The sequence below is a fragment of the Cyprinus carpio genome, chromosome A21 (assembly GCF_018340385.1).
Source record: "Cyprinus carpio isolate SPL01 chromosome A21, ASM1834038v1, whole genome shotgun sequence".
Classification (NCBI taxonomy): domain Eukaryota; kingdom Metazoa; phylum Chordata; class Actinopteri; order Cypriniformes; family Cyprinidae; genus Cyprinus; species Cyprinus carpio.
This window is the reverse complement of record NC_056592.1, coordinates 18,392,446-18,416,351: the sequence shown is the minus strand read 5'-3', so window position 1 is coordinate 18,416,351 and position 23,906 is coordinate 18,392,446. Positions and strand designations below refer to the sequence as shown.

Here is a 23,906-nt window from a genome sequence, read left to right as displayed (position 1 = left end):
TCAAATTTATAAATTTATAGGCTTAATTTAAATTCCAACATTGCACACGTTAACAAGTGTGTAGAACCTTTTTTTTTTTTTTTTTTTTGATCGCATTCATTATTAAAATGCAATGGTTGCCATCTACTTTCAAAGGCTATGAAAAAAATCACGGTGCAAACACTGAATAAATAATATGCAATGGTATTTTACCTGTGATTATTCAATTTCTCTACCCGAACATAAAAACATAAAACCAAAGGCCATCATTTCATTTGTATCTTTGTTCTTTATATTTAACTGTGCCATTTCGCTTGTAATTTGTTAACTTGTTCTTATTTACTGACTGTTCACTTGTCTTTGAACTTTAGATTTGTTAGGCTAGTAGTTTTTGCTGTGGTATCGAAATTGAAATCGAGAATCATAAAATTTTATTGGTATCTAAAATGTTGCTGTCAATTAAGCTTATTTATTAGTAGGGTTGGGTATCGAAAACCGGTTCCATTTTAGAACCGGTTCCAAATTTCCAAGAACCGGGTATTCAATAAGACGCTTGCATTTCGATTCTGCTTAACGATTCCTGCATTCGCATTTCAATTTGATTAAAAACGATAAAATGCAGGAACGGAAAGAATTTAAGCTCCGTTTGTGTGCAGCACACATGAAGCGCAAGCACGTGCACAGAGAGCAGCAGACATCTGTCGACCAATATACAGAAAACTACATCAGAATTTCTCGGACCTTTCCGTGTACTTCCACTGTAGAAAAGGTTGTTCCGAGCCGAAACTGACTTCTTTCATATTTGTCGACCAATATACAGAAAACTACATCAGTATATCATAATAAACACAGCCGTTTTTGTCTTACGTGAACGTAAACAGATGAGAAAGAAAACACATATGTACAGTATTTTTGCTTAAAGAGACAGGAGCCTAATAAACCCCGCTGCCTGTCATTAATGTTAATCAAAGAACTAAAAGAAAATCATTCACTGATCTTGACTGAATATATTTAATAACTTTAATTGATTAATCTTTATTTTATTTATAAAAAGAAAACTATGCAGTGTTTCTAAACTTTTAATTACAGTTTCTGTACCTGAAATTTTGTTTAGTTGTATTTATGATATTGCTAATTGATTTGTTCGTTCATATCTTATTACTGACTGTTTACTTGGCTTTAAACACTTTAATATTTGAAATTTATATTAATCTAGTTGTTTTTGCTATGGTATTTTTTTTTTTAAAGCACAGGCAAAATTCCTCTTGCAGTGTTTTGTAGGCTGCTGATTTTTGCTCCTGTTATTCAACAGAATGCTCTGTAAAAAGACAGAATAAATGTTTGACATCTAAATGTTTGACTTAATTTTTTTATATTGGATTTTTTTTATCTTATTGGAATTGAAACTAGGAATCGATAAGCAGAATCGGAATCGATAAAATTCTAACGATACCCAACCCTATTTATTAGAATACAAGATAACAGATCAAAAACAATGATAACAGCAACTGTTTTATTTTTTTGTGGCAGGGCCAGTGAAAATGTTGGCAGGGCAAGTAAAAATTTGAACCACTGGCCCGACCGAAGAAGTAGAAAAAATCCTTAGCGTTGAGCCCTGCAGTGTCTTGGGTTTTACTACCTTGGATAAAGGTTCACTCTTTTAAATCATTAAAATCCATTAGAAATGTATTCAAGGCTGATTTTCTTGGATAGGGATGGCTTGACGCCATTCCATTCCTAAATGACTCATTAGTAAAACTGGGAGTATTTCAACAGGACCTCTATTCATTCGCAAATTGTGAGCACAGCGAGATCTGGTTTCTTCCTTTTCAGATTCTGTGTTATAGTTCAACAGTCAGGTCTCTTTTTCAGCAAGGGTGGGAACCGAAGTTCAGTAACACAACACCAGTTGTAAGTAATTCATCCCTCATAATGCTTCAGGAACAAATGCAAGCAATAAATAGAACAAAATCATGTTGTTTTGGGAGTTGATAATGCAGGACGTACCGATGAGTGCTGTGGTAAAGCGGTTCATGGAAAGTGGCTCCAGGGAGAGGGGTCCCCTCGTAACCCGAGTCCAGCTCTCCACGCACATAATCCCTGCAGGAACACCAGTCATTGAGCACTGTCTGTTTGACAGGCAATGAGAAGTACTAAACAGTTAATTTATTTCAAAATGTGACTAGATTTAATGTGAGTGTGTGTACAAAAAATGTCAACATGTCAGCACTTCAAAACCAACGTTGAATTGTGTTTGTGTACAGTTGAGCATGGGAGACCTGGAGAGCTGGTGCCCAGCGAAGAGCAGAAGAGCTGTGAGCACATAGAGGTAGAGCTGCACCAGATGCTGCCGGGGTAAAGTCAACAACACCAGACTGAGGATGTAGCCTGAAGAAAAGAGAGTCTCAATTACTGACAGGGATAATGATATACATACAGTATATACACTGCATTAAATAAAAAAAACAGTTTCAAATGAAACAAAATCCACAAAAATATAGTTTGGCTTAAAATTACACAAGTGTCATTGACATAATTACCTAACAGTGGGCCACAATAAAGGAAAATGCTTTATAAAATGCAAAGTTACAAGCATTTGACAAATTAGAAAAGTACCCTTTGTATTCATTTTGATTTCATAGGATTTTGCACCATTTTCAAAGTAACCAAGTAATAACATTTCCCCTACACCTAGAATACATGCCAATGTTCACGTCTCAACCCTTCTGTTGAGTTCAAAAACTAGGTACAACCTTTGCGTTAGAGGGTCAAATTGGCATTTAAAAAAAAAAAAAAAATCCTTGATTCATGCAAAAACAGAAAACCACTGTTGTGTTAGGGGTCAATTTGACACATTTTTGTTCAAAATTAGCTGTACAGAGAATGTTTTTCATGACTTTTTTTGTACATTGAGGTACAAGCAAGTATAAATATAACTTTTTGCAAGAAATAAGTAATGCTACTCAAATATTATGCAAAAAAAGTAAATGTTTTTTTTTTTTTAAGTAAATATAACATTTTTGCTAATGTTTAAGGTAAGCTTTATTAACAAAAATAAAACACAAATACGACAATACAAGTCTGTGTTATGACATACTTTTCCAAATTAACTTGCTAACACTGGTGATTATGAAACAAAATACGTGAAACTGAAAGTGGGATGCAGATCTGGTTTTTCACAGTCAGTGCTACTTGAAACTGCTGAAGGATTGTGTTACATCCAAGTAAAAGATCCCATGGAATTACACAGCAATGGGTTCAATTCTGATTAAAAACTCCTATAACTAGAAACAGGACTAAAACTTTAGGGTCAAAAGACTGTAAGTGACATTAGTGGCGAGAACTTTATTGCAGCAATAGTGTCATCAACCCTGCCTGTTTAACTGTGTCAGCAGTATCTGTAAGCCACACTAAACCTAAAAGACTGCTCAGGCCGACAGGAAGCTACATCAAAAACCCTGACGATTTATCTCCTGGGCTGGCCTGCACTTTTGCACTGGGACAGCTCTCTCTGGCTTGCAAACAATTGTCCTTTTTGTGGTTGTTTATGCCTGCTGCATTATGCAGAGAGAATCCAGAGTATTTAAATAGGAGGAAATCTAATACACTGCCTGGACAGCTGGGTGAGCATCTAGCTTGCAAGTGATCATCTATAAAGCATTTGCTGATGCTTAATTCATTCCGGACATTAGTTTACGAGGGGGGTGTGTGTTGGAAGCACAGTGAAGCTGTTTTATCCATATGACTACCGAACAAAGATTATGCTTATAAAATAGTTTACATAGATATCCAAATGCTATACACTTTTTTTTTCTTTCAATTGAAGCCAATTAAAAAATAAACTAACCTAAACTCAACCATTAAAGTAAACATTTATAACTTTTTAAAAATCTAATTATAGAATTAAATTATGTAATTAAAAATAGTTCATCTTAAAATATTACATATTAAAAAAAAAAAAACATTACTTGCCTAAAATAATGATTTTATCCTTTGATTAACACTCTGCACATTGTAGACATCACAATAAGCTTAAAAGATACAATGCATGCCAGTATTTGCCAGAGCATGAATGAATGTCTCTGATCTGAGGTGCATTTAGTGGGTTGGTTTCTGTCATCATTCAGTGTCGGTTACATCTTGTTTGTCGACTCTGTGGCATAAATCAGCGCCACTGAAACCTGCTTGGTTGGATCAAGTGTAAAACGCAGGTCATGCAAAGAGAGGAGAGAAAGGTGTGGTAAAGATGTGCACAACTATTTAAACCATACATATTGTCTGTAGAACTGCAGCCCTGTTCACGCTGAGTGTTTAGCTGGAGGTCACAGAGTCGCTGCACTGACCGTTTCAAGCAGGTGTTTTGTGTCAAAATATCTCGGGTGGCAGGAAGTGTGGCATCAAGTTACTGGTTCACAACTCTCGTTAAATGAATGATGCATGTTCACATTGATCCTGCAAATCACCATCAGTGTCAACAACCTTTAATGAAGGATAATAAACTACATTTATTGCATGCCTGTTTATTTCCAGGCAACTAAGAAAATAAGTGCTTCAGTGATTGACATTTATTTTTAATTAGAGAATTCTTTCATAAATAAAAGATCCCGCATCCTTGTCACTGGATGTGTTGCAGTTGTTTCAGGTTTGTACACACAGAGACAGGGTGCTGGACAAATGGAGTCATCAAAAAAAGTATTTGCAATGCAAAGCTAGCAGGCACCTGCATAAAATCAGACTCCAAGATATACTATTAAACAACCACTGAAAGATTTATTAATTTCATTATATTAACTGATATTGTAGACTCATTCACACACAAAAAAAATCATTTTGCTAGTGTTTGAGCCCCAATAACTAAATGATTAAGCACAAAAGCAATGCCAGATACAAGTGGGAGCACAGAAAATGATCTGATATAGTTTTGGATACCACAGCCATAGTGTAATGTAAAATATTTAATACACTTATGAAATGTTATCTATTTTACAGTGCAGGTGACAGGTGTATTGCAATTGGGGTTACAAAATACTGGGTAATTTTCAATACTGGGAAATTTCCAAGGGAATGAACAGGAATATATGGGAATTAATGGGAATAAACTGGGAAATTGCAAAATTGCAGGAACAGGGAACTTAAATGTAATTGAAAAAAAAATCTTTGAGCATAATGTTGGTTAAAACAAGCAGATTTAATGCTATTTCAGTTGAATTTCTACCCTGCACATTCCTCACATGCACACAGCACACTACTGCAGGGCTATTAAGGCCACACACCCTACATGCACTGTGTATTGCTCTAGAACATGCACATATAGTTTCTTGAATCCTGCACACAAAATAATGTCAAAATGTCCATATATTGGTGAGTATTAAACATAAATTACATAAATATGACAAATTTATGTTTAAAAAGCTGAAACAAGTCTAAGCTATTGCACAACAAAATTACAGGTAATGAGATAAAATTACGGTCTAAAAATGACCCTCCCCATGTCAGCTTATGACCAAAAAAAAAAAAATTTATATTTATGTTTGTATATGATACAGTTTCTATAAATATCTTCAAATTTCCAATTAATTCCTATAAATTCCTATAAAGTTATATATTATATAAACAGTATATATATATATACACACACATATGATAAAAATGTATTATAATAATTTTGCATTACCATAACAATTATGACAAATATGTTTCTATTCCAGTTTGATGTTAAAATACAAACATGTAAACAGTGGTTTTCATATCTTTTTTCAGGATTCATTTATTCAAACCTACATTAAATATTTAAGAACATGTTAAGTAACATATAATGAATATGTAATATAGTGCATATTTTTAGCAAAATGCCACTTTCTGGGGTTTATTTTTCTAGCTGATCATCAAGTTTATTTGTTGCATGACATACTGCTCACAAGCTGTTTCACTGACTTCTTTCCACCATTGAAACACTGATTAAGCGATTACATGAAACTGAGATATTTCAGGAAGTAAGTTCTACTGCTTCTTTCAGCATACTTTTTAATGCTCATTCATGTTCATTTCATGCAGTAAGTGGTAGTAGTAGTAGTTATTATTATTATTGCCAAGTCAGTTTGATAAACAAAATTAAATCCAAGCAAACAAAAATATGTGTAGTAACTGGTAGTAAAGAGGACTGTTGAAGATTGCTCGTACTGAAGCACAGAAATGTTGTCATGCCATGCTTAAAAGCACCACAACAGTATTTACTGTTTGAATTTTGAAATAAAACTACCAGAATTTAAAAGCTATCAAAAGCAACATAGCTTACTGCGATTTATTAGATGGGATGCGTGCTACAAATAATGTTTTATTAAGTTTTGTTCATTAACTGAAAACAGCACAGATTGAATCTTGGGATTTAGAAATTGCTATCGGTTCATCAAAATGAGAACTGATTAAAATATTTCATCCCAGCCCTACAAAAAATTGTGTCAGCTTATGCTATTGTGACAAGTTGACAACATTACCCAGGGTGCATTTCATGAGGTTGGCTAAGCGTAGCCCATAGTGCAGAGCTGGACTCAGAGTGATCAAACTCTTTCCATGTCATTTACATTTGCACAGCTTTTCTCTGTTTCCATGTTTCCTTTGACACAAACAAAACAGGCATCGTGACCCAAAATGAGCCTTAAAGGGATACTCCACCCCAAAATGAAAATTTTGTCATTAATCACTTACCCCATGTCGTTCCAAACCCGTAAAAGCTCTGTTCGTCTTCGGAACACAATTTAAGATATTTTGGATGAAAACCGGGAGGTCCACAAAGGGTATGAAGTCACCGTCAGAATATGGACCTTGACACTGTTATTTACTTGCCAGTCTATGGGACAGTCACAGGCCTCTCGGTTTTCATCCAAAATATCTTAAATCGTATTCCGAAGACGAACAGAGCTTTTACGGGTTTGGAACGATATGGGGTAAGTGATTAATGACAAAATTTTCATTTTGGGATGGAGTATCCCTTTAATTACAGCTTGCAGTTCTATGGTTTAATTACGCTTTAACGGCTAACAACCTAGACTGTTCCCTTCATAAAATTCTTCCCAACTCCTGACTCTGTGTTTCCACTGACTGGTCCATTACAAGAGGACTCCAGCCAGAGTGGAAACACTAGCACTTTGCTTTTCTTCAACAGAGAGCACAGACAGCTAAGAAAACCAGCACACACACAAAAGATGTTATTGCATGTGGAACATCATCAAGACCACCACAAACTGAAAACTAGACATGAAAATTCACTTTAATATTGCATGCTTTACATTTGGTTAAGAAAATGTAAGTGCGAATTAAGCCCTATTCGAACGGGACTAGTTTTCTAAACTAGGTTTGAGTTTTAATTCTAATCACCTGACGTCTGCGATTTTCATGTACCAATTCGGACGGGACTAACATCTCCGTGTTTATTACAGAGGTGGGAGCGTCTGTTTTGTACATCTGGGCGTTTCAGAGATCACGCGCTCTATATGTGTGCATTGCACAGGCTATAGTCATTCGGATTGATTACCATTAGTATAATCAGTTTTACTACAAATAGCATGGTAAAGCTAGTAGCAAAACCATGTTAATGTGTGGTTACTTTAGTTTAACTATTTTTTTTTTATTATTTATTTATTTGTAGTAACCCATGTTTAATTTTAATAAAAGGTGCACATGTAAATAAAACATTATGTAATTGAGTGCAGAAATGAACGTGAGTGATCTTACCTGACGCTGATATTACAATAGCCAGTCTTAACAAATTCAACTTGACCAAAACAAACATTTTATTATTGTTATTTTTTTATTTCTTTGCTGGGAGTCAAATATATCAACAATGCGCGTTGTTAATGCATCTGCGGTAATTCACGTTGGCCAAAACACACAAGGAAACGCGATGTGAAAAAAAAAAAATATCACCGTCAATCACAGACATTCACATTCGGATGGGATTACTTTTCTCAGAGGATCACTGAGTTTGCTGAAAAACAGTAGGTCATTTGTAGTAGGTTGTGTGAGAAAAACACAGACGTGGCAGATTCAGACGGGATTAAAATCACCAAGTACGTCTGTGAAACACCAATTTCTCTAACAACCCCCTGTAAAACTAGTCCCGTCCGAATAGGGCTTTAGCCACACAACATTTGCCAGTGTTGCAGCTATGGTATTATGGGTGGTATCTTACTGGGCAAAGTCAAAAAAGCCCACCCTTAAGTCTAGATAAGACTCTATGCCCTTAACTTTGTTGTCCATTATATCATTGACCAGTTAAAAACCTGATCAGTCCCCCAAAAAAGTAATAACACATCATCGTTTACGCTTTCCCCCATCATTAAAGGATTAGTTCACCCTTTATCTCTTTAATGCCCAAGGTTAAGAAAACTAAGACTTCAAGGAGTTCTTTCGAAGAGCATTTTCAGTGCAATGTCATTTAGTGGCTGTTGTAATTGCTAGTTCGAGTAATTGCTTGTTGTGTTTGGACATACCGACATAATGCAGGTACAGGGCAATATATTTGTACTGGAAGAGAGGATTATTGTTGAGACTGCTCCTCTGGATCTTCTGGAAGAAGGAGCTGACGTCCCAGCGGTACAGCACTTCCAGCAGCATGATGCTGGGGATCCGGAGACCCACGTTCAGCACCGCCTCCACACGAGCCTTCATCGCCATGACCAGCAGGGCACCAAAAAAAGGCCTCAACCTCAACTGAGAGAGAAACATGATTTCAAGCAGAGAATAACAGAGCAGTCCTATTGAAATGACACTTTGCATTGTGGCCTTTGAGGAAATAAATCATGAGAGACACTCAGACAAGATACGTTTATTTTGCAACTTATCAAATTTGACCAAATAAAAATTAATAATCATGATAATAATATATATATATATATATATATATATACATACATACACACACACACACACTGCCATTCAAAAGTTTGGGATCACTAAGATTCACAAACTCTCTTCTGCTCATCATGGCTGCATGCATTAGATCAGAAATACTGTAATATTGTGAAATATTCTTGCAAATTAAAATAATGGTTTTCTATATAAATATACTTTAAAATATAATTTATTTATGTGATGCACAGCTGAATTTTCAGCATCATTACTTCAGAAATCATTCTAATATGCTGATTTATCATCAATATTGGAAACAGTTTTGGTGCTTAATATTTTTTTTGCAACCTGTGATACTTTTTTCAGGATTCTTTGATGAATAAAAAGTAAAAAAAAAAAAAAAAAAGAACAGCATTTATTCAAAATAGAAATTTTTGTAACTTTTGTGACAATATAAACTTTGTTAAAAAAATTGGGGTTAGTAATTTATTTTCTTTCTTTTGGAATAAATAAACTTTTACTCAGCAAGGACGTTAAATTGATAAAAAGTGATAATAAAGGCTTATATTGTTGGAAATGATTACTGCCTTGTGTATAAATTTTTATATACAACTTTTAGTTTTATATACAAGTTTTTTGTTGAGTTGATTATCTCCAAACTAACTCATAATACATCTCCAAAACCATAATAATACTCTATCTTTGAGAAACCGTGAGAATACGAGGGTACTTTTCGGAAGTGTAAGCACGACACACCTAACGTTACTTCTCTTATTACCACCGGACGGAAAAACACTACACTTACATAACCACACTGCTTTCTTCAACAATACAGTCAAATAATCGTGCTGTGACGAGAATAGAGTGCTGCAGTTCTCCTATTTAAACTCGAGTGGATTAGTTATCGCCATGTCTGTCGTGTTAAACGTGTTTGAACTGTAGTAACCCCGACACATCAACCGCCACACAGGACGACTGAGAAATATTGAAAAGATAACATTTTACAGACATAAATATTACAACGTTAAGACGACAGAACACAGGTTTAAACGTGAACCAGAACGATTAAGACTGACTTTCACTGGCTGTGAGGAGTTTGTGCTAACTAACGTTAAAGGATATCGTCTTAATGCTAATAATCCGTTAAACTTTATATTTCACTGCTTTGGAGAGCTTAAAACACTAACGAATAATGTTTTTGAGGTAAATGTGTTTAATAAGTAGAGTTGAATTATTTTTATCTGCCCAGCTAACAGTAGCATTACAGAACTGTGTCCGTTATTCCTTAACAAATGCTTCGATAATTATAATAGAAAATAGACTTACATGGTGGTTAATCACTTCACGCTGTTGGATTTCGTTTTAGGCTGCGTCACTGGGTGAATATAAACCATTTTTAACTCAGACTTCTCGGTGTTATGGTCAAATTGAAAGCAAAAGAGACGGAGCATCTAAATTCACTTACTCCATCAGGCAGCCATTACACACCGTTTGATTGCACTGCGCATGCGCAATCTTTGAGATTGGCCGCTAGGTGGCGCTTGTCTCACAGAAATTTTACTATGGCGAAGGCTGACACAGACACATGCCTCCAAGTAATTACTAAGGAGAGAGTGAAAGTGTTCGAAGACCGAATTCGGATCTGAGTCTTTCGCGGAAGCTTCAAGGTGAATGCAGAGTACCCAGTTACACCTCTGTGGATTCGACTAGGTCATGAATTTTGATTAATCATGATGACGTTCTACGTAAACTTCCTTGAGCGTAGTGACGTAATTAAGTGTCACGAGCCAAAATATTCGTACATTTGCTTTCTCAACATATAGCCTAGAAGCTGACAAGTAAATAGTGTAGTGTTCTCTTATGTGTTTTAGACTCTGCTTTTATACTTAATGCATGGTCATTAATCAGACATCACACATATGTGGCTTATCGATGTGTTAAATATGTTGTGAATATAAACAGGAAGGTGACTAAATAGGTGTGGATATGAATTCACAGATCACCCACAGTACAGGTGCTGGTCATATAATTAGAATATCATCAAAGTTGATTTATTTCACTAATTCCATTCAAAAAGTGAAACTTGTATATTATATTCATTCATTACACACAGACTGATATATTTCAAATGTTTTGATTACTTTTAATTTGATGATTATAAACTGACCAACTAAGGAAAACACGAATCCCAAATTCAGTATCTCAGAAAATTAGAATATTACAATATACACTGTGTTTTCCGCCAACTGGCAACCCGGGGTGCCGAGATACAAACACATTTTCAAAAGAGAATAATGACTGTAGCATTGTTTTTCGGATAAACAAGTATGTTAACTGTGCATGTTTTTTTAAATATCTGCAAACATTATGGTATTTTTATGCTTTATTAGTCAAAATCTTACATACAGCACTTTAACGTTAATTTTGGAATTATTTTGGGGGGGCATCAAGTCATACACCAATCCTGATAACAAATTAAAGAAAAAAATTAAACCTGAAAAGGATTAATTCTTAAAATTTTTTTACAGTTTTGTTGAAAAAAAAGAAAATAATAATAATAAATTAAATATATAAATAAATTAATAAATACATTTTAGCTTGAAAAATATACATTTACAGTATAAAATATACATCTATGGCATTAATTCTTAGAAAAGAGTGAAACAGTTTTGTAAAAATAATAATAATTATAATAATAAGACTGTAGTGTGGTGTAACCCCAAAAATAAATGTACTGATGTTGGAAACAATAATTTTTTTTATATAATAAATATAAAATCATCAAATAAATGTGTCATTTGCTTACAAAACAAAAACAAAGCACTTTTAGCTTGAAAATATAACAAAAATTAATGTTTATTTTATTACAAAACAAGAGTTATTACATTTTTTTTTATGAGTTTACAAGTATGTTTCTTAAAATTCATTTGTCATCAGCCCAGGAATCATTATTTCTGCAGTTCTATTTGGGTGCCAGGAATGGTACAAAAATTACACACTTCACCTTTAATACTCAAAACACCAAAATGGTACATAGACAGTGCCATGGATTTAAGCTGACATGTGACATTTTTTAACATTACTTATCTGTACTGTGGTTGTTTATCTGTACTGTGCTCCTGGAGATCCACTGTCCTGCAAAGTTCATTTCCAGCCAGCTTCAGCACACTTGCCTATTTATTCCCAAGTGATCCTGAAGAGCATGATTGGCTGGTTCAGGTGTGTTTGATTAGGGTTGAACCCTGCAGGATAGTGGGTTCCCAGGAGCAGGGTTGAAGCCCTCTGCTGTAAGGTGAAATGTCTTCATGTGATTTTAGAGATTATGTCCATGGATGTGTGTCTGTGTGTTTACAGACGTGCAGCGTCCTACCTGATAAGATCCATTCCCTAGCGAAACGTCCCATTCATAGAACTCGGTCTGAAGAGCAATGTGAGTCAAGTTCATACTCTATACACAGTAAAAGAACTATCTTTATGTTATTAGTGATCTTAGCAGTATGGTATTGCATCCAATTGGCAGATTAGATTAATTTTAGATTGAATTTTGCTCAGAAACACCACATAAATAAATGTCTGAGAACTTTTAAACATATTACAGTTACTAAACAACCATTTTATAAGTTGGTAATATCAAACATGTATTAAATAAATCATTTCAGATTTGTATACCAGAGGTCTGCTTATAGTGTCAGACAATGTTTTTTGCACTAAAATGTGATTTAGTTTTTCATGAGCATTTTCTATCCTCTCTCTGACCTTTACAATAAAAGGGACAGTTCACTCAAAAATTAAAATTCTGTCATTTATTAACAGTCATGTTGTTTGAAAACTGCATCTGTGTTTTTTTTGTTCATACAATGGAATTCTGTGTTCACTGATGCAACAAAGTTTCTTCAAAATCTTTTCTGTTTTTGACATGACAATGAGTCAGCGATTGATAAGTGACATTTTTTGGTGAACCATCCCTTTAAGTGGCCTTTTTTGGTATTTAAGCAAACCATGTAAACATTGACGTTGCATGTGAAATGATTAACAACATCAAAATGATGAACTGTATTCACAAATACACAGTGTTTACTGTGTTGTGTAAATGTCAATCATTAATGTATCCTTTTAATGTTACAAAAATCAGATTTGATGCAACTTGATTTCAATACGTTTTGAGTTTTGAAAGTTAAAACGTACTTAAGTCAGCGTTTTTATACGATACAAATAGTTTTAAAGTGGAAAAAATAACAGAATGATTCAAACTTAATCAAATATGAGACAAAGTCTGTTGTAAAGTAGCTCCACAGAAGACAATAGTTTTGTTATTCAGCGCAAGTCAGTTCAGTGTTGATTCCATTCAGTTCAATTACAGTCTCAATGTTTCAAAATTTGACAATTATGAAACAAATTTGATTCAGCTATAAAGCAGCGCTGCAGAAGACAATAGTGTTGTCATCCAACGCAATTCAGTTCATGTATTGTTCTCATCAGATATTGTCAGTGCAGTCAACAATTTACATTAAAACTCTTATTTCAAAAGCTTTTTCTTTAAATGACCCATTTATACGTCTGAATTCTGCAGGGGCTCATCATATACTCTCCAACAGTGTAATGACAGACCTCTAGAGTAATATGAGGGTTGTGACCTCACCTCACAAGTAGTAAACGGCTAATCAGGAGTGACTAAGAATGTGACATTAGGCAGTGAGCGCAATTGTTGTGGTTTGAAAGATTACAGCAAGCCAAGGTTAGCTGTACAACAGGCACTATTGTAATCGAGAAGCCACTCTAGAGCTATGAAAGGACGTATTGTGTGTGTTTCTGAGTGTGTCTTTAGGTTCATGTCTGTTTGCACGAATGCATGAGTGTGCATCCAAATCTGCATGTTAGAATGTCACGCAGACAATACTGTAGAAAGTGGCGCATTATACTCCTACCACACGATTGAATGTGAAAGGGGAAGCATGCTGCAGTTGAATACAGTGATTCTGTTTGGTTCAAGAGCTTGTGATTATCGCTTTTTCTGTTTTCCAGTCGATCACGTGAAGTTTGGACCACCCATGAGAAAGGAGACGGATCCCTGTCCTGATCTGGTGAGAATAAACATTTGAATGAAATAGAAACAACTTTGTCCAGTGCATGACGTTAATGATGAAAATTCAGTCATTTTCTCACCCTCACTGATCGCTCATTTCCATACGATCACAAAAAGAACACAAAAGCACCAAACTTAAGATGCTTATGGAATTACTTATTGGTTTCCTGTTCTTCATTAGGGGGCGTATGATGACTGGAGCTCTATCAGTGCGGACAAGGACTCACCGTGGGTTATATTTCACTCTTGCTCATCTTAAATAATGGTGTCAGTAGTAATTATTGAGTATGATGTGCTAATGCATGTAAGTAATTTAAAAATATTGATTGGCTAAGGGGGGTTGACATCCTCCAATCACTGTTAAAAATTTAATTGGATACATTTATTGTTAAATTAAGCTATTAAGAAGCACTGATATGACTTTATCCTTCTCACAAACAGAAGATTGCAAGGGTTGCATTTCTTTTTTTTCTTTTTTGCAGGAGTTTGTTAGAGTGTGTGGAGGAGGCCTTGATGGAAAGGTGACACACACATCCAGACAATACTAACTATTATTGCTTATCATTATAAATGTACACGGCAAAAACATTCTGAATCAGATTTTTGTTGTTGCTATTAAAAATAGAAAAATAATACAAGGTTCATCTTACATACAATTTGTCTTTATAGTTTACCTTTGGCACAAATATCCAAATGTTAACTATACTTTTAATTAAAGTGTTTTTTTTTCTTCTTTATACACTTGTGATATAAATCTATAACGAAGTGATAAATAATGAGAAATTACTTATGTATAGTTGATTTTGGTTTCTACGGTTCCCTCTAGTCAGATTTGATATCTGTTCACTAGAATGAAAAAAACATTTGCATAACTTTTGTGGTTAATGAAACATTTAGAAAATAATTATATTATATACTTCCAGTAAATCAAAAATATGAAATGCTATACTTGTGTATATAAAAAGCTTATTGAATTTAATTTTACCCCTTTGGTTCCTCAAATATAGCCTGTTTGGTTACCACCTTCCACTAATGAGAAATTTCCACTAATGAGGTTTTATGAATTTTATATATATATTAGACTAGAAAAACAAGACAAGTATGCTAATGAATTTTTAATCAGCTAATTTTTTTTTTTTTTTAAATTTTCTGTCAGCTTTAAATTTGGAGTAAAAGGTCAATGTACCTAAAAAAATTTGGAAAAACTGATAACTAGGTTAACGTACAACTAAAATGATGAAATGTCTAACATTCTGCTTCCTCTTTTGCAGGAGTTTGACTATAAAGAGAGGCTCTTCAGCTGAGGTAGAGAGCAATGACATAAAAATTGAAAAAGTCAAATGTCTTCTAGAATAACAGAATGTATGTGTTTAATCCCCAGTACTCACTGGATGAAGAGGATAAATATGGGACGGTGAAGAGAGTGGTCTCTTCTCCCCAATCAACAACAGTCACCAATCAAGAGAGAAAAGCTCCCACTCCCTGTTCCCTCTCCTCGCCTCTTATTGGCTGCACGCCTCTGAAGGGCCCAGCCCCTGACTCTAACCCCGCCCTAGTCAGTGAATCCTCTTTTCTGATTGGTTCAACGCTGTCTGACCTGTCACTCCTCACAGACTCCTCCTTCCTCAGTCATTCCACCAGTCTAGGTTCCCTTTGTTCAACACCAACTGAAGGTGAGATATATGCGTCAAATAATGAGTATTTACTAATGACCACACTTTTAAAGCAGAATACCTCAGTTTTAGATAACAGTTCTGTTTTGCTATTTAGTTTTATTATGTTAAATGGACCAACATCACTTATAGCCTACACTTCTGCACATAACTCAGTCTATATGCTTTGTGCTTTTATGCTGTTAAAGGGATACTCCACTCAAAAATGAAAATTCTGTAATCATTACTTCCCCTCGTGCCTTCCCACCTATGACTTACTTTCTTTAGATGAACCAGAATCGATGGTTTAAAAAGTTTAAAATATTAGTATTTTTCTTACACACACCACTGTAGTTTGGTAGTTTCACCCTCAGTTGAAACTGTAATAACAGGATTCTGGCGAAACAGATTTGGCAACCTCTCCAGTGTGTATTTGTGTTTGCACTCGAAAGCATCGAAAGTTTCTATTTACAATGTGTTGAGCAATGTAGCTAATCATATCTGTGGATTTCTTGCACTCTTCTGATTGGCCATTGTGTTCAAGTGCATCAGAATTCACTTACCGCTCAAAACTCCGGATTTTGTTTTTAAAGTTCTGAGATTAATATAGAGTTAGTGGAACCCCAGTAATACCAGGCTAAAATCCAAACACTGATGCAGCCGCTGTGTTTAACAGGTTTGATAGCAGAGAGCTCTGTCGCTCCAGACCCAGGAGGAACCAAGAGTCATTTTCCCCCACATGACCCCCCTCTCTCTCCAGAATGGAGCACTCTCAGGAGGAAACCAGATGACTCTGTGAGTGAATTTAAAAAAAAATCATACAGGTCAAATCATATTTAACCTTCACGACTTGATGAGAGTCTGTCAGAGGGTCCAAACCTGGGACTGTTGGCCAAAGTTGCCTGAGATGACCTTTAATTTGGCCTTTTATGCCATATCACAAGAAAAAGAAAAAAACAGGCCATTGAAACATCTTCATTTCTAATTTATATTTTGTTTTAACTTTTTTTGCATTAAAAAAAGTTTCATTATTTGAAAAAAAAAATGTTATACATTTTAATATAATATAGTTAGATACAATGCAATATTTACTATTGACCCATGACCCTCCGTCAAGTTTAGGCCCTTTGTATTAAAAATGTGGGCACCTCTGGTCTAAACAATAGCAGACTTTTATTAGTCACTCACATTTCATTCTCTTTTCATGGATTCCAGAAAGTTGTCCATGGACTACCACCTACACCACAAGTACATGTAAGTACAGAGATTCTAATTATATTCCATGTTCTAATTTTATGCTTATTGTGTTGTAATAAATTATACATTATCTTCCAGATGGGGGCCTGTTTCTCTAAAGTATTCAACGGCTGTCCGTTAAAGACCCAATGTGCTGTTACATGGGTTTTACCAAAGACTAGAGGTAAAGTTTGCAGCGTTTTAGATAATGGAATTGACCTATCTGTAAGCCCCGCCCCCCTTAGTTACTGTTGCTCACTCGGACAAACAAACGGAGTTGCTCACTGTCTTACAATGACAGCTGTCACTGAAAACCTTCTTCAGAGGTGTTTCTGACAAATTTGGGACACAGATGGACCTTTAAGTGGGACTTCAATATGCCATGGAGGGATATATAAAAGATATTAAAATATGTAAAGATACAGATCACAATGCAAACTGGAGTGTATTCTGTTTGAATGCAGTATATCTGACCGTATTCTGCTTGCTGCCAATTACATATAAACACACACTAAACCATCGAACAAGTATATAAGCTTGCATATGGTTTTGTGGTTAAAGCGAAATGAAAGGGCAGTAGCAGAACTAAATAGCTGGTGTGTTAAAATAGATTTGTGCATTAGTGTGAATGCAGCTTTTAGATCTGCCACTGTCTCTTATCAGCAATAAACATACAGAATTAATGCTGAGAAAAAGAGAACAATCCCTCGTTTGGAAACTTTCATATATTTAAAGCACTCTCAGATACTGAAAGCACTATTTGTTTATTGTTATAATGTGTTTATTATTGTGCGTGGGTATACAGTATGTATAAACCCATTTCTATTCATTTTACTTGCAACAGTGTCTGTCTCGACTTTGATTATAACAAGACTGATATGCTGATATTTACTCGTAGATCAGTACCTTATGCTGGGTGCTGAGGAGGGCATCTACACTCTCAACCTCAATGAGCTCCATGAGGACACCATGGAAAAGGTAGCCTTATTGTTTTTTCTCTATTTATTTGTGGACCTTTTCATTTTTTCAGAGTAAAGAATCAAGAAAAAAGTTCCAAATAAGAAATAAAGTCACAGTATGACAAAGGCACCATTACAAAATAATACAAAGGTACATAAAATTATAAGGTCACAGTTTTCATTGTGAGATATAAGGCCACAATTACCTTTCTATTTTTTGTTCTGAGGAAACAGGCTTCCATAATTTACTAGAGCAAATATCTCATGAAAGAGTGTGTGAGATTTTCTTTCTTTTCCAGCTGCTTCCTCAGAGATGCAGTTGGTTGTACGTGATGAACAACGTCCTTATGTCTATCTCAGGCATGTGCAATGTCACTAATATGACCACATTTAATGTACCACAAAGATCTGGTATCTTCATTAACTCTCTGGCTGGTACCCTGCTGTTCTCTGTCCACAGGAAAGTCATCACAATTGAGTTCTCATAGTCTGCCGGCCCTCTTTGAGTACCGCAGGAATATGCAGCGTAGACAGGGGAATCTCGTGATGAACGCACACCGCTTGAGCACAAAGATAAGCGCAAGGTTTGTAGGATTCAAGTTCATCTGGTGATTGTGATTCATGAGGTTACATGAATTATTATTCTTGGTTGAGACAGACACTCTGGGTTAAAACTAAAACCCACAAAGGGCTAAATTTAGTTCATTTAAACGTCTTCCTTCATTTGGTCTGATCAACAATAAAGCAGACTCTAACACTGTTTATAAACAAACTACTGTTTAAATAATTTAATAACTGTTTTAAAGGGATCATGAACTGCCTTTTTTAATATTTTGTACTGTTCTCTGAAGGCCACTTATAATGCTATCAAGTTTTTACATCAAAAACATCATAATTTAGAAGTAATAGCCTGTTTTGACCCCCTCATCAGAACTGTTTGAATAGGCGTGGTGGGCTGTAGACTCAGAAGTAAACGCCCACTGCTATGATTGGCTAACAGTTGTGTTTGTTTGACAGCCTACATCCTTCAAAGATGAACGCTGCTGTGATTTAGGATAAAAACACATTAATACTCAGTACATATCAAATTGTAAAATCTGTAACAACGGACAAAAGCAATAGTGACCACATAATAAAAAAAACAGTTACTCACACTTGTGTGGTGCGACATTACTGTCGGATCCAATTTATTTTTATATAGCTGAAATTTTGCTGTGTCTCTACTTTGGAGATGAGACATATTTTCAGTTTTATGCACAGTATTCACTCAATTTAAATTTTTAAGGTGATGTGTAACCTATAAACTAACAATTAACTAAAATTTAAAAATCATTGATCATTTTTGAAAAAAAAAAAAATTATTAATACGCTTATTCAGCAAGAATGCATTAAATTGTCCAAAAGTGATAGTAAGCCATTTATAATGTGTAATAGTTTTTATTTAAAATTAATGTTGTTCTTTTTAACTTATTATTCAAAGTATATTGAATAAATGTATCCACAAAAATATTAAGCAGCACATCTGTTTTCAGTATTAATAATATTACGAAAGAGCAGCAAATCAGCATATTATAATGATTTCTGAAGGATCATGAGACACTGGAGTAATGATGCTGAAAATTCAGCTTTGTATCACAGGAATGAATTTCATTTTAAAATATATTCAAATTGAAAATATATATATTTTTAATTGTTATTTCAATATATTTGTTTTCACTTGGATTCCTTGATTTATTTGACATGCATCTTATATTTCATTTGTTTCATTTTAATATATCTATAGCTTTGTTTTTAGTCAGTTACTTTGGATTAAAGGGTCTGCTAAATGGTGGTAATTCTTATATTTCTCCAGGAGGTATGCCATGTCAGTAAAGATCCCAGACACCAAGGGCTGTAGAAGATGCAGTGTGGGTGAGGACCAGTGACCTCTGTAGGCGCGTGAATCATTCTCTAGGCATTCCGTGCACATTTTAATGTTTCTTTCTCTGCTTCTAGTTCGAAACCCCTACACTGACAGCGTTTTCCTTTGTGCTGCTGTTCCCACTGGTTTGGTCCTTCTAATGTGGTATGAACCTCTGCAGAAGTTCATGCAGCTCAAGGTGAGAAATGAGAGATAAGAGTGATGGAAATGTTAAAGATATCTGCACTGTTGCGTAACTTTCCTGTCTCTCTCTCTTAGCACATTGCTCTGAATCTGCCAGACTCTCTTCCTGTCTTTGAGCTGCTTGTAAACGAAACAGAGGAGCTGCCACAGGTCTGTGTGGGGGTGAGAAGCCGTCCCCGCCAAAAAGACAACACTGGACAGATGCACTTTGACATCATCCACCTGGATGACAAACCACAAAGTCTGCCAGGTGTTGCACTGTGTGGATACATCAACAATCACACTCAAAACACTGTAAAATCACTGTACTGCATGAGTTTTACAACAGAAACAATTTATATGAAGAATCTTTCAAATTAACTATATGATTTACAATGCAATGACATCAGACTGATCAGCAGTGTGATTTATATGACCTCACAGATGGCGAGTCTTTGGAGGTCAAACAAGTGATTCAGCTCGACAGGGACACCGTTCTCATCGCACTGAAAAGTAAGAATTCGCTTGTTTTCACCGAATCATTTGAAGCACTTCGTATGGATGCTCAAATCGGTTTAGAAAGTCATATTTTATATGTCCCTTGTGTCTCTTAAATAATGTCATTCCTGCTTCATCCATGATTTACCTTTTGAGTTCTTAGAAATGTGTTCTTTGTATTCATGTTAGTTTCATGTGGTTATGAGAAACTTTTATATCATTTTTAAGAAAAAATGTCATATGGTGCAATCAATAAAGTGAATACCATATTTTTCTTACACTCTGAAAGTGAGTGAGTGAGTGAGTGAGTGAGTGAGTGAGTGAGTGAGTGAGTGAGTGAGTGAGTGAGTGAGTGACGTAACATACAGCCAAGTATGGTGACCCATACTTAGAATTTGTGCTCTGCATTTAACCCATCCAAAGTGCACACACAGAGCATTGAACATACACACACCTGGAACACACACCCGGAGCAGTGGGCAGCCATTTATGCTGCAGCGCCCGGGGAATACACAAGTATACACATTGTAAATATCATTGTGAAAAAAAATATATATGAAATATATATATATATATATATATAATTTTTTTTTTTTTTTTTTTTTTTTTTTTTCACAAATTTATGGTTGGTTTGGGGTGTTTTAACAGATGACACGCACTCAATAGGGCCTTCTGGGGTCCTCTCCCCCCATCCCACTTTCCTCACATTTCTGCATGTTGGTTGCACCACATGACTTTGTTGGTTGCACCATATGACATGGGGACTTTATGCAGTGTCATGCCCCGTAAACTTTCATTATAAGTGCATTACTGTCAGTACAGTTTCTTTGTTTTTACAAGCCAAGGAACCAAATCTATTAACAAACCGTTTTGTTTTAGACACAGTGAGGGTTGTGAATCTTCAGGGATGTCTGAGCCATCAGAAGACCTCTGAACTTGCTTTTGAGTTTCCCATTCAGACGCTGGGTAAGGACATGATGCATCAAGCGGACGGTCGGCCATCAGCCAATGCCAGGCCTTCTTTGAGCATATCTCAGCCTAGTTGTCACTAGTCGGATAACCGTCAACAGCTTTTTGGCCGACTGAGTGTGTGCCAGTCAGTGAGAGAAATCACTCTGATTGGCTGTTCAGCTTAGCGAACCAAGTGCATGAAAATAAAAATAAAAGTTAGGTCAAGATGGCACACTCGGAAGGCTCTTCTAATTTTACATCTTCATGTTATCTGAGCATGCAACACACGTTTTTATATTACTGACTACTGCCACTTGCTGGTATGGAGAGTATTTGCTCTCTCATAAGGTACAGAACTATAAGATGTAGTTTGTGGTGTATGAGGTGCAACATTTTGGCCCAAATGCAGATGAACGGGATCCAGGACCTCTCAGTTCTTGACTGTTTGTGCAGATCCTGTATCTCTCATCAGAAGAGGTGTTATGGGCGCTTCTGATTAAAGTTAAACAGAATATTGGTTTTGTGATGACAGAAAGGAGAAGATTAGGGATACAAATGATCACAGTGAGGATACTAGCATGTTCTTTTTTGCCCCCCGTCCATAAATATGCCATTTGCATTAAAGGGATAGTTCACCCAAAAATGAAAATTTTATGTTTATCTGCTTACCCCCAGGGAATCCAAGATGTAGGTGACTTTGTTTATTCAGGAAAACACCATCCAAGATTTTTAGCTCAAACCGTTGCAGTCTATCAGTCTTACAATGTAAGTGGATGGGAATCACGGCTAAAACATACAATAAACAAACAAAACCAAATTAAACCCTGTGGCTCGTGATGATACATTGATGTGTAAAGACACAAAACGATCGGTCTGTGCAAGAAACTGAACAGTATTTATATCGTTTTTTAACTCTGATACACGTAATGTCCAAACTGTTAGAACTGTCCTGAGCGCGTTCTAAGCGGAGAGTCTTCTTCTTCTTGCTTCATGGCGGATCGCAGACTTATAAGTGCATTACCGCCACCTATCTCTTAAGTGGACCATTGACACTCTATCTACAATCTCAATTAGGAGTGTTAATGGTCCACTTGAGAGATAGGTGGCGGTCATTGTGTGAATCAAAGGTAAAAACGACATAAACACTGTTCAGTTTCTTGCACAGACCGATCGTTTTGTGTCTTTACACATCAATGTATCATCACAAGCCACAGGGTTTAATTTGGTTTTGTTTGTGTATGTTTTTTTTAGTTTAATTGTATGTTTTAGCCGTGATTCCCATCCACTTACATTATAAGACTGACAGACTGCAACAGTTTGAGCTAAAAATCTTGGTTTGTGTTCTACTGAAGAAACAAAGTCACCTACATCTTGGATGCCCTGGGGGTAAACAGATAAACATCAAATTTCATTTTTGGGTGAACTATCCCTTTAACACAGTATCACTGGGCATTATTTGCGAATGACACATCCTCAGTATTTAATGTTGACTGGCAGGAACATCCATTAATCCAAACTACTTGACTTCAGTGGTCAAATGTTGATGTTTTGTTACATGCCACAATATTTAGATCGCCATTAGATTGTGGCCATCTATCTATTTGGAATCAGACTTGTTTCTGTTGAATCTGGTGGTAATGTGGCTGTCTTTTGTAGTGTGTCTACAGGACAGTGTTCTTGTCTTCTGGAAACACGGTCTGAAAGGAAGGAGTTTACAAACTAATGAGGTAAACCTGTCGTATAGAACAATGATGGCTTTACTGATGTATGAGGAAGGAAGAAATGACGGAATATTACGCTGTTCACCTCAGGTTACCCAGGAGATCACAGACAGAAGTCGGGTTTTTCAAGTTTTGGGAACAACTAGGTATGTTGTTTTCCCACTGTGGTTTAGCAACACGTTTGGAAATAAATGTAATCCTATACTAATTATCATATGTTACTACAGGGATATTATCTTGCAAAGCACACCTACGGATGATCCGTCTGCCATGAGCAACCTGTACATCCTCACGGGGCATGAAAGCAGCTACTGATGGGACTGAGCAATAGCTGGAAACACTACAAAGATTGACCGTCCTCCCTTCCCTACTGAAAGGGTCGAGTCATCAGGCCCAGGAACAGAGGAAGACATGATGAAGTCACGTACACAGGTCTCCAGAGCCTCTGAGGACCGGAGGCAGAATTTGGAGCTGATGTGAAGGCACAAGGATGAACCATGAGAGAAAGAGACCTGTGGACCTGCATACTATGTTTGAAAGAACTCGTGAAACAGGCTGCTACGGGTTCTATTTAATACTAGAAAGTCTGTTGTATTCCTTGTTTCAGGAAATATATTATATCTACATGTTTTGGTGCAGTGGTTCAGAATTATCTTCCATTGGCCAGTAAATTAGTTGATAGTATTTTGTCAACCATTGTACTGTAAAGCCCACAAAAACCAAAACTGTGAAATAAATTACATAAACGTAAACGACAAGGTTTTAAATCACAGCACTAGCGGGCGCTGTTTCTTTCTTGAGCTCTTTATTTCTTGTCGTTTTAAAAACAGGAAGCGCTTTACACAAGCGGGAAGCAGTTGTAGTGTTTACAGCAGTGTGAGCCTTATACGTGTGTCA

The 23,906-nt window shown here is 35.9% G+C and overlaps 2 protein-coding genes across 2 annotated transcripts in view; one reads left to right on the top strand and one right to left on the bottom strand.

The window, feature by feature from the left end:
- rnf145b (ring finger protein 145b) overlaps positions 1-10,368 on the bottom strand; it is a 28,262-nt gene extending 17,894 nt beyond the window's left edge. Inside the window, exons 1-3 of the mRNA XM_042711180.1 lie at positions 10,153-10,368; positions 8,469-8,688; positions 2,259-2,367 (exon numbers count right to left, since the gene is read on the bottom strand). Coding sequence (XP_042567114.1) covers positions 2,259-2,367; positions 8,469-8,652 — 293 coding nt within the window. The 5' untranslated portion in view covers positions 8,653-8,688; positions 10,153-10,368. The remainder of the gene's footprint in view (positions 1-2,258; positions 2,368-8,468; positions 8,689-10,152) is intronic.
- Positions 10,369-12,108: 1,740 nt separating this feature from the next.
- Positions 12,109-23,781, top strand: LOC109093415 (mitogen-activated protein kinase kinase kinase kinase 2-like). Its single transcript, XM_042711178.1, has 20 exons — positions 12,109-12,256; positions 13,849-13,907; positions 14,091-14,137; positions 14,392-14,430; positions 15,181-15,214; positions 15,291-15,582; positions 16,238-16,356; positions 16,777-16,815; positions 16,897-16,981; positions 17,696-17,775; positions 18,056-18,116; positions 18,217-18,340; positions 19,609-19,667; positions 19,752-19,855; positions 19,936-20,110; positions 20,284-20,352; positions 21,217-21,303; positions 22,945-23,015; positions 23,100-23,155; positions 23,237-23,781. The coding sequence occupies exons 1-20, from the start codon at positions 12,124-12,126 to the stop codon at positions 23,322-23,324; spliced, it is 1,821 nt and encodes a 606-aa protein (XP_042567112.1). The 5' UTR covers positions 12,109-12,123; the 3' UTR covers positions 23,325-23,781.
- The last annotated feature ends 125 nt before the right edge of the window (positions 23,782-23,906 follow it).